At 46.8% G+C, this 12,177-nt stretch overlaps 1 protein-coding gene across 1 annotated transcript in view; it reads left to right on the top strand.

Moving 5' to 3' along the window:
- LOC139024774 (phosphatidylinositol-3,5-bisphosphate 3-phosphatase MTMR4-like) overlaps positions 1 to 9,229 on the top strand; it is a 27,772-nt gene extending 18,543 nt beyond the window's left edge. Inside the window, exons 3-5 of the mRNA XM_070439705.1 lie at positions 4,184 to 4,284; positions 8,237 to 8,351; positions 9,150 to 9,229. Of these exons, the coding sequence (XP_070295806.1) occupies positions 4,184 to 4,284; positions 8,237 to 8,351; positions 9,150 to 9,229 (296 nt within the window). The remainder of the gene's footprint in view (positions 1 to 4,183; positions 4,285 to 8,236; positions 8,352 to 9,149) is intronic.
- Positions 9,230 to 12,177: the final 2,948 nt, after the last annotated feature.

Below are 12,177 nucleotides of genomic sequence, written 5' to 3'. Positions count from 1 at the left end.
TCTCTCCTCTCCTACCAGGCTATGCTGGTGTATATATCCTAACCTGTCTCTCCTCTCCTACCAGGCTATGCTGGTGTATATATCCTAACCTGTCTCTCCTCTCCTACCAGGCTGTCCTGGGGTATATATCCTAACCTCTCTCTCCTCTCCTACCAGGCTATGCTGGGGTATATATCCTAACCTCTCTCTCCTCTCCTACCAGGCTGTCCTGGGGTATATATCCTAACCTGTCTCTCCTCTCCTACCAGGCTGTGCTCCAGCTATCCCCAGAAGCTGCTGGTTCCAGTGTGGATCACAGACAAGGAGCTGGAGAGTGTGGGTTCCTTCAGATCCTCCAATAGAATCCCTGTGGTCGTCTATAGGTGGGTACACACTACTACACACACTACTACACACACTACTACACACACGAGAGAGAGGAAGAAGAGATATTTTCTTTAATGCCTGCTTAACAGGAAGTTTAGTCGTTATTAGGAATGTGATTATGTTCTGGTTACATTTGTAAACAAACCAGGGCCTTTTCATGAGATGGACTTGGAAAGCCAGATCAGTGATTATTGCTACAACAAAAAAGCAGCTGGCAAGAAGTGTACAAAGCTTTCATCCAGGCAAAGGGGTGGCTATTTCGAAGAATCTGAAATATATTTGAATTTTACAACTTTTGTCTGTTTAGCTACAATGATTCATATGTGTTATTTCATAGTTGTGATGTTTACTATATTCTACAAGTAAAAAAAATTAAGAAAACGACTTGAAATTAGTAGGTGTGTCACAAAACTTTTGACTGGTACTTGTGTTTTGTGACTCGTCCATAAGTTTTTGAATTTTGTTGTTGTTGAATTTTTAAGCCCATTATCGCACAGCCCTACTTAAACTAGTCCTCTCAAAACACTTCATGAAGTGACCGCATACTTGGGCGGTATCATTTTATGATTTCGTTTTCCTTGAATGTTCCAAGAATGTGTTAGCTCATTCCGGGAGCAAGGCAATCGGTGTCAGCTTATTTAAAAAAAAATCTTGATTGCTGGAGTTGCTTGCCACAAGTCTCGTGTCTGAGCCGTTGAAATTGTGAGCTCCACTTTTAGTCCTCTGTGCTGTTGTTTTTTGCCTCTTGATTCCTTATGGGTAATTAACTACAAGTCTTATGGAGGTAATACTACAGTCTTATGGAGGTCATAACTCAACTGTTATGGAGGTCACAACTCAGCTTCTTATCGGGGGTCATCAACTACACCTCTTATGGAGGTCACACCTAACTCTTAATGGAGGTCATACGACAGCTCTTCATGAGGTCAATACTACACTCTTATGGAGGTCACAACTACACTCTTAAATGGGGGTCACAACGACACTCTTATGGGGTCACATACTACACTCTTAGTGGAGGTCAAACCTACACTACTTATGGAGGTCACAACTACACTCTTGATGGTAGGGTCACAACTACCCTCTTATGGAGGTCACACTACACTCTTATGGAGGTCATAACTACACTCTTATGGAGGTGCATAACTACGACTCTTTACGGAGCATCACAACTAACACTCTAATGGAGGTCACAACTACACTGCTTAGGAGGTCACAACTACGAATCTTATGAGGTCACGAGTACACGTCTTACGCGAGGTCAAACTAACTCTTACGGAGGTCACACCGACACTCTTATTGGAGTCACATGACGACAACTCTTATGGAGGTACTAACGACACTCTATGAGGTACACTACACTCTTTATGGAGGTCGAACAACTACACCTCTATGGGTCATAAACTACACTCTTATGGAGGTCACAACTACAGCTCTTATGGAGGGTCCATAATAAACACTCCTTACGGAGGTCAAACTTACACTCTTATGGAGGTCACAACACACCTTATGGAGGTCAACATACTACACTCTTTGGGGTCAACAACTAACCCTCAATTATGGAGTCACAATGGTCTGTTTTCTACACTCAAATGGTTCCCCAGTCAACATTGCGCATGGTAAATGTGGTGGTTCGCGCTTCATGTTTTGGGGCACGAATCTGCCATCTATCCAGGGTTATTTGTTTGATAATGTTTGTGTAGCTGGAAAATATTATCCTTTATCCCATTCCTGATGAACCCAGTCACCGAGTCTGTGTAATACGTCCAATACTATTCTCACAGGTTACCACGGCACATTTTCAAAACAATCTTGAAGCGTAGATTCCGATTGGTCAGAACCAACGTTGAACAGTCCTTACCACTGAGCTTCCCCGTTTTTTATTTCTGCTATAGTGGGGAGGAGCAGAATGGAGTGTGATCTGATTTGATCAAAAGGGAAGGCGGGGGGAGGGCCTTGTAGCCGGCGAGTAGCAGGGTCATGTTGCAGCGTGTAACGCAGTAGATGCTGTTGATAGAATTGCAGAGTTTTTTCCTCACATATCCTTTTAATTAAAGTCCCAAGCTATCAATAAATGGCTGCCCCAGACGCATATGGCAGGTTTCCAGTTTTGGCATATAGTCCATTGTAGTTCTTGGGGGCTATACACGGCAAGGAATTGATGACTGAAGAAAATGCTCTTCGAATGTAAGTGCGGTCGCCTTTTGATGGTGAGTATTTCGATCGGAGACAAAAGGAACAAAAGAGGACTCCTGTACATTACACAACAAACCATGAGTATTAATCATGAAACAAACCCCTTCTGGCTTTCTTTTTTCCCGAGATTCTTTCATTCCGTGTCCCACGTATAGTCGATTTATATGGTGAAACGTTGATAATCCGTAGAAATATACGAAACCGTGAGTATTGTGGTATATGGTTTTAAAGGTCCTGGTCTCTACTTCCGTCCTGATGTGGTTTTTGATTCTGTTATTTCCTCAGAATGCCACTTCTCCTACGTTCAAGCAGTGCCAAGAGTTGGTGTGAACGTCTGAACCGGGCATAGCGCACCCTGGCAAGCCTGAGATCTGTTCGCCCTGGCCTACCACGCCTGGTGTCTGGGGACAGCACTGATGACGAGGACGGCAGCACCTACACCTCTGTCGACCAGGTCAGAGTCACGTGCGCACAGACAGTACAGACATTTAGCAGACATGAATTCAGACATTTACAGAGCAGACTGACATTTACCAGACAGGTGCCGACGTTTTATGAGACAGACAGACATTTATAGGACTCAGACAGACTTTTTATAGACAGACGACATTTTCCAGACAGGACAGACAGACTTTACAGACAGACAGAGCAGACATTTACGAGACAGAGCATTTACAGACAGCTTACAGACAGACAGACAATTTAAGACAGACAGACATTTACAGATCATTTACAGACAGACATTATACAGACATTTAAGACAGACAGACAGTGTTGTGGCATTGCAGATACACACAGGTAAGCACAGAGAATATACCGATTTGTGCTGAAAGAATCAATGAACTGAGGGTTCTGGGTTTCCCTCTTTGACATTGGTGTTTCATATCAATCACCCTTTCTCTCGACAGGTGACATGTCTCTTTCTCTGCTGTGTAGGTGACCATGTCCCCTTTCTTCGTCGTGTAGGGTGACCATGCCTCGTTCTCTGTGTGTGGTGACCATGTCTGCTTCTCTCGTGTGTAGGTGACCATGCCTCTTTCTCTCTCTCTGTGTGTAGGTGACATGTCCTCTTCTATCTCTGGTTGTGGTAGGTGACCATGGTCCTCTTTCCTCTCTAGTTGGTTAGGTGACCATGTCCTCTTTTTCTCTCTGTGTGTGTAGGTGACCATGTCCTCTTTCTCTCTCTGGTGTAGGTTGACCATGTTCGCTCTTTCCTCTCTCTGTGTGTGTTAGGTGACCATGTCCTTTCTCTCTCTCTGTGTCGTAGGTGACCATGTCCTCTCGTCTCTCTCTTCTGTGTAGTGACCATGTCCTCTTTCTCTGTGTGTAGGTGAACCATGTCCTTTTCTCTCTCTGTGTGTAGTGTGACGCATTGTCCTCTTTTCCTCTCTCTGTAGTGTGTAGGTGACCAATGTCTCTTTTCTCTCTCTCTGTGTGTAGGTGACCATGTCTCTCTCTCTCTCTCTCTCTGTGTAGGGTGAACCATGGACCTCTCTCTACTGTGTGTAGGTGACCATGTCCTCTCTCTCTTCTCTCTCTCTCTCTGTGTAGGTGACCGATCGTCCTCTTTCTCTGTGTTGTAGGTGACCATGTCCTCCTTTCTTCTCTCTCTGTTGTGTAGGTGAACATGTTCAGTCAGAGCTGCAGATGGAGGTTAAGAAGGATGGGCTTTGGACATGCGAAACGCACTGGAGAGTGTCTGAACATCAACCTCACATACAAGTACGACATACACCACACACAGACACACCACACACAGCACACACACAACACACACATGACACATCAAGCCCCCCCAGTCTTCAACGCAGAGCCAGGAGGATTTATGATCAAAATGCTGCCTCATCATGTACGACACAGCACCCCCCCTTAATTAGCCATCCCACTCTCCTACAGCAGACACGGTCTGTCTGTGCTGTCAAATGGTCCCAGACTAGCTTATACGGGAACAGAGCTGGATTGGGGGAGAATCGACTCAGCATATTTCAAATAGCTTTCTGTTTTTCTTGTGTCTTTCCAAGTCAGTGTTTAAGACCTTCCTCTCTCTGTTGTTACTTGGCTCTTTGATCATCGTGTGTGACAGGCTCTGTGAGAGAGAGAAGAGAATAGGAGGGAGATTCGGTAGGGAGGAGAGAGAGCGGTAGGGAGGGAGAGAGGACGGTAGGGAGGGAGGAGCGGTAGGAGGTGGGGTAGGGAGGAGGGAGGGACGAGGGAGGGACGGTGGGAGGAGGAGACGTAGGGAGGTGAGGGAGGACTGTAGGTTGAGGGAGAGAGATGAACGGTAAGGGGAGGGAGAGAGGTACGGTAGGGAGGGGGGAGGACGGTAGGGAGGGAGGGGAGCGACGGGAGGGAAGGGAGGTTGAGGAGTAGGGAGCGGAGGGAGGGAGGGGAGGGGGGGGCGGTTAAGGAGGGAGGGAGGACGGGAGGGAGGGGGGAGAGAGATGGGACGGTAGGGAGGGAGGGAGGGAGAGAGAGAGGACGGTTAGGGGAGGGAGTGGAGGGAGGGAGAGAGAGAGGAACGGTAGGGAGGGAGAGAGATGAGAAGTAGGGGAGGAGGGAGTTTAGAGCGATAGAAGAGTAGTAAGAGGGATTAGTGGGGGGAGAGGTGTGGAAGTAGGGGATTAGTGGAGGTGAGATTAGGGGGGGTAGAGGTAAGAGGGATAGTGGGGGGTAGAGTAAGAGGGATTAGTGGGGGTAGAGTAAGAGGGATTAGTGGGGGTAGAGTAAGGTATGGGGTAGAGTAGAGGATGGTTAGTGTAAGAGGGATTAGTGGGGGGTGAGTAAGAGGGATTAGTGGGGTCAGAGTAGAGGGATTGTGGTAGTCGATTAGGGGGGTAGAGTAAAGAGGGATGGTGGGGTAGAGTCAGAGGGATAAGTGGGGTTAGGAGTTAGAGGAGTTGGTGGGGTGAGTAAGGGATTGGTGGGGTGGAGCTAAGTGGGATTGGTGGGGGTAGAGAAGAGGGATTAGTTGGGGGTGGAAGTAAGAGGGATTGGTGGGCGGTGGAAGTAGAAGAGATTGGTGGGGGTGGAAGTAAAGTGGGATTGGTGGGGGAGGTAAGAGGGATAGGGGGCTAGAGTAAGAGGATTAGTGGGGTGAGTAAGAGTCGCGTCATCGCTGACAGGACGCTCTCTATAAGGGACAGATCAGGCCCGTGTGGCCCACACAGCTGGTAGTATACTGTAGTAGGACTTTGTTGACCTTCATAACTATTCAGCCCCCTTCAGCTATGAACACTCGAAAATTGGAGCTCAGGTGCATCCTGTTTCCTTGACATTCCTTGAATGTTTCTACAAATTGATTTGGATTCCATCCTGTGGTAAATTCAATGATTGGACCTGATTTGGAAAGCAACACCGTCATATAATGTCCCACAGTTTGACATGCATTGTCAGAGCCAAAAACAAGCCATGGAGGTTGAAGGAAGTTGTCCGTAGGCTTTGAGACAGGATTATGCTCGTACGTCCAAGATCTGAGGAAGTATATCCAAATACATTTTTGCAGCATTGAAGTCCCAAGAACACCAGTAGCCTCATCAGTCTTAAAGGACTGAATTTGAACCACCGAGGACTCTTTCCTAGAGCTTTTTGGACTTGAACCCCGTCGAACTCTCTGCGGAGACTTTAAAATTAGCCTGTTAGCAGCGATGCTCCCATCAACCTTGACAGAGTTTGAAGAGGATTTGCTTGGAAAGAATGGGACAGAAATACCCAATTCAAGATGTGCCAGCTTGTAAGCGTCAAACCCGAAGAAGACTCGAGAGCTGGTAATCGCTGCCAAGCGTGCTTCAACTAAAGTATTGAGTGAAGGGCTGAATACTCTATGTAAATGTGTTATTTCAGTTACTTTTATAAATTAGTAAACCATTTCTAAAAGACCTGGTTCTGTCATTGTGAGGGTTATTGGTGTGGACGATTTTCAGGGGTGATGAAAACTATTTAATCCATTTTAGAATAAGGCTGTAACGTAACAAAATGTGGAAAGATTCTAAGGGGTCTGAATACTTCTGAATGTACAAAGTAGAGAGAGGCAATGAATGGTGTTTGTTGGGGCCTGTCAGAAAAGATTATAGTCCAAATAGAGTTATTGAGAATCAGATTATAGTCCAATAATTATAGGAGGAACAGATTTATGTCCAATAAGAGTTATGAGAACAGATTTAGTCAAATAGATAATAGAGAACAGATTCATAGTCCAAATAGATCTATTGAGACAGAGTATAGTAAAATAGATTTTATAGGAACAGATTATAGTCCAATAATGATTATTGAGAAGCAGATTATATCCAAAGTAAGATTATTGAACAGATTTATAGTCAAAAATAAGATTATTATGCCTCCATGCTAATCTCTTGTTTTTAAGCGTTGCTTGGAGAAATCAATCTCACTGTGGAATCTGAATGAGAAAGCCCTCTCTAATACACTCTCACCTAACATGTCACCTGACTGTCACCTAACATGATCACTGACATGGCTGATGCCCACTTGATAATTACCCCACTGCTTTTCTGTGTGTTTTCTATGTCTCGAGGTGTTTAGAGCCAGGCTCAGTCAGTTAAGTGATACTGTACGCTACCGTTGGAAAAGTTTTGGGCTCACTTAGAAATTGTCCGTTTTTATCCTAACCTGCTTCCTCCTCCTACCGCTATGCTGGGTATATATCCTAACCCTCTCCTCTCCTACCAGGCTATGCTGGGGTATATATCCTAACCTGTCTCTCCCTACCAGGCTATGCTGGGTATATATCCTAACCTGTCTCCTCTCCTACCAGGGCTATGCTGGCGGTATATATCCTAACCTCTCTCTCCTACCAGGCTCCTGGGTATCCTAATCCCTCTCCTACCAGGCCTATGCTGGGTATATATCCTAACCTGTCTCTCTCCTCCCAGGCTATGCTGGGTATATATCCTAACCTGTCTCCCTCTCCTACCAGCTATGCTGGGGTTTATATCCTAACCTGTCTCCTCTCCTGCAGGCTATGCTGGGGTATAGTATCTAACCTGTCTCCTCTCCTACAGCTATGCTGGGGTATATATTACTAACCGTCTCTCTCCCTACCAGGCTATGCTGGGGTATATATCCTAACCTGTCTCCTCTCTACCAGCTATGCTGGGTTATGATCCTAACCTGCTCTCTCCTCTCCTACCAGGCTGTCCTGGGGTATATATATCCTACCCGTCTCCTCTCCTACAGGCTTGTCCCTGGTATATATTCTAACCCCTCTCCTCTCCTACCAGGCTGATGCTGGGGTATATATCCTACCTGTCTCCTCTCCTACCAGGCCTGTGCGGGTATATATCCAACCTGTCTCTCCTCTCTACCAGGCTATGCTGGGTATATATCCTAACCTGTTCTCTCTCCTGCCAGCTGTCTGGGGTATATACCTAACCTGTCTCCTCCCTGCCAGGCTGTCCTGGTGATATTATCCTAACCTGTCTCTCCTCTCCTACCAGGCTATGCTGGTGTATATATCCTAACCTGTCTCTTCCTCTCTACCAGGCTATGCTGTGTATATATCCTAACCTGTCTCTCCTCTCCTACCAGGCTGTCCTGGTATATATCCTAACCTCTCTCTCCTCTCCTACCAGGCTATGCTGGGTTATATCCTAACCTCTCTCTCCTCTCCTACCAGGCTGTCCTGGGTATATATCCTAAACCTGTCTCTCCTCTCCACCAGGCTGTGCTCCAGCTATCCCAGAAGCTGCTGGTTCCAGTGTGGATCACAGACAAGGAGCTGGAGAGTGTGGGGTTCCTTCAGATCCTCCCAATAGAATCCCTGTGTCGTCTATTAGGTGGGTACACACTACTACACACACTACTACACACACTACTACACACACTACTACACAACTAACACACACACTACTACACACACTACTACACACACTACTACACACACTACTACACACACACACTACTACACACACTACACACACACTACCACACACACTACCACACACAACTACACACCATACTACACACCATCTACACACACATCCACTCACCACACACTACTACACAATATACTCACACACACACTACTACACACATCACACCACACTACACACACACACACTACACCACCACACTCTACTACACACAACTCACACACACACACACTACTACACACACACTACTAACACACACCACACTACTACAACACACACACACTACTACACCACTACTACACACACACTACACAAACACACACACACTACTACACACACTACTACACACACACACCATACTTACACACACACACCACACCATACTACACTGAGTTGTCAACCGTGATGGACAGGTCTTGGAGCGAGCAGGCCTTCCCCTGGTGAAGAGAAGCTCTGCCTTGTCGAGGTTGAGCTTGAGGTGGTGGCTGTCATCCAAGCTGAGATATGTGTCGCTACCTGGGTGTCAGAAGGGGGGGGGGGGGATGAGGAAGAACACACACACACACTGCACATTCCAGTTATCCTCACCATACCCAGCCTTATGGACCAACACATTCCAAACACATGATAATGTGGTTGACTGCTCTGGTTTTGTGACGCACGTTTACTGATGGTTAGTCCCCTCTCCTGCCGTCCTACCAGACACCAGAGAACGGGCAGTGATCGCCCGCTGCAAGCCAGCCAGAGATCAGCTGGTGGGGCTGGAGGAACACAGAGGATGAGTACCTGGTAACATCCATCGCCAAAGGCCTGTCTGATGGACCCCGGAACAAGGTTCACCTGTGGGCCCCAGCCTGCAGCCAGCCCCGAGGGAAGGGCCAGGACAGCTCTGACAGCGACTTCGGTAAGGATCGGGATCTGAGTTTAGTCTTTATTTATTGACCTGAGGGAAGTAACACTGCATCAACGTGCATTATACCAGCAGGCTTTAAGTTAGGTGATACCAGCCTTCACTTGACAAGTTAACAGGACAGAGAAGACATTCTCATCAACAGCAATAACCTGGGGTGAGGACGAAGGGAGAGGAGAGGAGAGGAAGAGGGGAGAAGGGAGAGGGAGAGGGAGAGGGAGAGGGAGAGAGGGAGGAGAGGCCTAAGACCAACACATTCCAAACATGGCTAACGTGTTGACCTGCTCTGTTTTTGTGACGTCTGGTTACTGTGATGGTGAGTGGAGTTCCAGGATCACGCTGAGGTTATTGGAACTGTGGTAGAGGGACACTGAGTAGGAGTAGCGTGGTAGAGGGACACTGAGTGGAGTAGCGTGTAGAGGGACACTGAGTGGAGTAGCGTGGTAGAGGGACACTCTGAGTGAGTAGCGTGGTAGTAGGGCCCTGAGTGGGTAGCGTGGTAGAGGGACACTGAGTGGAGTAGCGGTGTAGAGGGACACTGAGTGGAGTAGAGGACCCTGAGCGGAGTAGCGTGGTAGAGGGACACTGAGTGGAGTAGAGGGCCCTGAGCGGAGTAGCGTGGTAGAGGGACACTGAGTGGAGTGCGTGGTAGAGGACACTGAGTGGAGTAGAGGGACACTGAGTGGGTAGCGTGTAGAGGGACACTGAGTGGAGTAGAGGGACCCTGAGTGGAGTAGCGTTCACTTGACAAATTAAAATACTGTAAATCTCACAGCGTTGTCCTTAGCACTTGTTCCCCGTCTGTTTCCCCTCAGTGGGAATGGGAGACGGATATGTGGAATGGGAGACGGGATATGTGGAATGGAGAGGGATATGTAATGGAGACGGGATATGTGGAATGGGAGACGGATAGGTGGAATGGGAGACGGATAGGTGGAATGGAGACGGGATAGGTGGATGGAGACGGGATAGGTGGAATGGGAGACGGGATAGGTGGAATGGGAGACGGGATAGGGGAATGGGAGACGGATATGTGTAACTAACTGCTGCAGATTCAGCTCGTTCATTTTGCTCTGACCCAAAAAACAACCCCAATTAGGTTGATGAGAACTAGTTACCCGAACTGACAATGAAGACGTAAGTGCCTGGAATGTGCCGTTCTCAATTAGTACATTCACATTGGCTTGCAATTCTGGTTCGCGGACACACACCAACACAACACACACACACACACACACACACACACACACACACACAACACACACACACACACACACATACATTTTGTCTGGACAGAAGATAAATCGTCACCAGTCAGGTGCTGTAGTCTAAAAAGGACCATGACTCTTTTTTGTTTGGTACCTTGTTTCTGTGTTGGTGGGCAGGAATGTGGAGCCCGTTTTGGGAGGGACTGTCCCCTACCACCCGTCTCTGTCTCTCTCTCTCTTTGTCTGTCTCTCTCTCTCTTTGTCTGTCTCTCTCTCTCTTGTCTGTCCTCTCTCTCTTCTTGTCTGTCTCTCTCTTCTTTGTCTGTCTCTCTCTCTCTTTTGTCTGTCTCTCTCTCTCTTTGTCTGTCTCTCTCTCTCTTTGTCTGTCTCTCTCTCTCTTTGTCTGTCTCTCTCCCTCTTTGTCTGTCTCTCTCCTCTTGTCTGTCTCTTCCTTGTCTGTCTTCTCCTCTCTCTTTGTCTGTCTGCTCTCTCTCTCTTTGTCTGTCCTGTCTCTCTCTCTCTGTCTGTCTCTCTCTCTCTCTCTCTCTCTGTCTCTCTCTCTGTCTCTCTCTCTCTATTGTCTCTCTCTCTCAAATTTTATTTGTCACATGCGCCGATACAACCGGTGTAGTACCTTACAGTGAATGCTGAATACAACAGGTGTAGTAGACCTTACAGTGAAATGCTGAATACAACAGGTGTAGTAGACCTCACAGTGAAATGCTGAAATACAACAGGGTAGTAGACCTTTCAGTGAAATGCTGAATACAACAGGTGTAGTAGACCTCACAGTGAAATGCTGAATACAACAGGTGTAGTAGACCTCACAGTGAAATGCTGAATACAACAGGTGTAGTAGACCTTACAGTGAAATGTGGAATACAACAGGTGTAGTAGACCTTACAGTGAAATGCTGAATAACAACAGGTGTAGTAGACCTCACAGTGAAATGCTGAATACAACAGGTGTAGTAGACCTTACAGTGAAATGCTGAAACAACAGGTGTAGTAGACCTTTACAGTGAAATGCTGAATACAAAGGTGTAGTAGACCTCACAGTGAAATGCTGAATACAACAGGTGTAGTAGACTCACAGTGAAATACTGAATACAACAGGTGTAGTAGACCTTACAGTGAAATGCTGAATACAACAGGTTGTAGTAGACCTTACAGTGAAATGCTGAATACAACAGGTGTAGTAGACCTCACAGTGAAATGCTGAATACAACAGGTGTAGTAGACCTCACAGTGTAATGCTTGAATACAACAGGTGTAGTAGACCTCACAGTGTAATGCTGAATACAACAGGTGTAGTAGACCTCACAGTGAAATGCTGAAATACAACAGGTGTAGGTAGACCTCAGTACCGGTACTGAGTCAATGTGCAGGGGTACAGGTTATAATGAGGTTATATTACAAGGGGTACGGTAACTGAGTCAATGTGCAGGGGTACAGGTTAGTAATGAGGTTATATACAAGGGGTACCGGTACTGAGTCAATGTGCAGGGGTACAGGTTAGTAATGAGACTATATACAGGGGGTACCGGTACTGAGTCAATGTGCAGGGTACAGGTTTAGTAATGGGACTATACACGGGGTACGGTACTGAGTCA

Source organism: Salvelinus sp. IW2-2015, unplaced genomic scaffold (assembly GCF_002910315.2).
Source record: "Salvelinus sp. IW2-2015 unplaced genomic scaffold, ASM291031v2 Un_scaffold1859, whole genome shotgun sequence".
In the NCBI taxonomy this organism is placed as follows: Eukaryota; Metazoa; Chordata; class Actinopteri; order Salmoniformes; family Salmonidae; genus Salvelinus; species Salvelinus sp. IW2-2015.
Note: the sequence above shows the minus strand (reverse complement) of the source record. Positions and strands in the feature narration are given on the sequence as shown.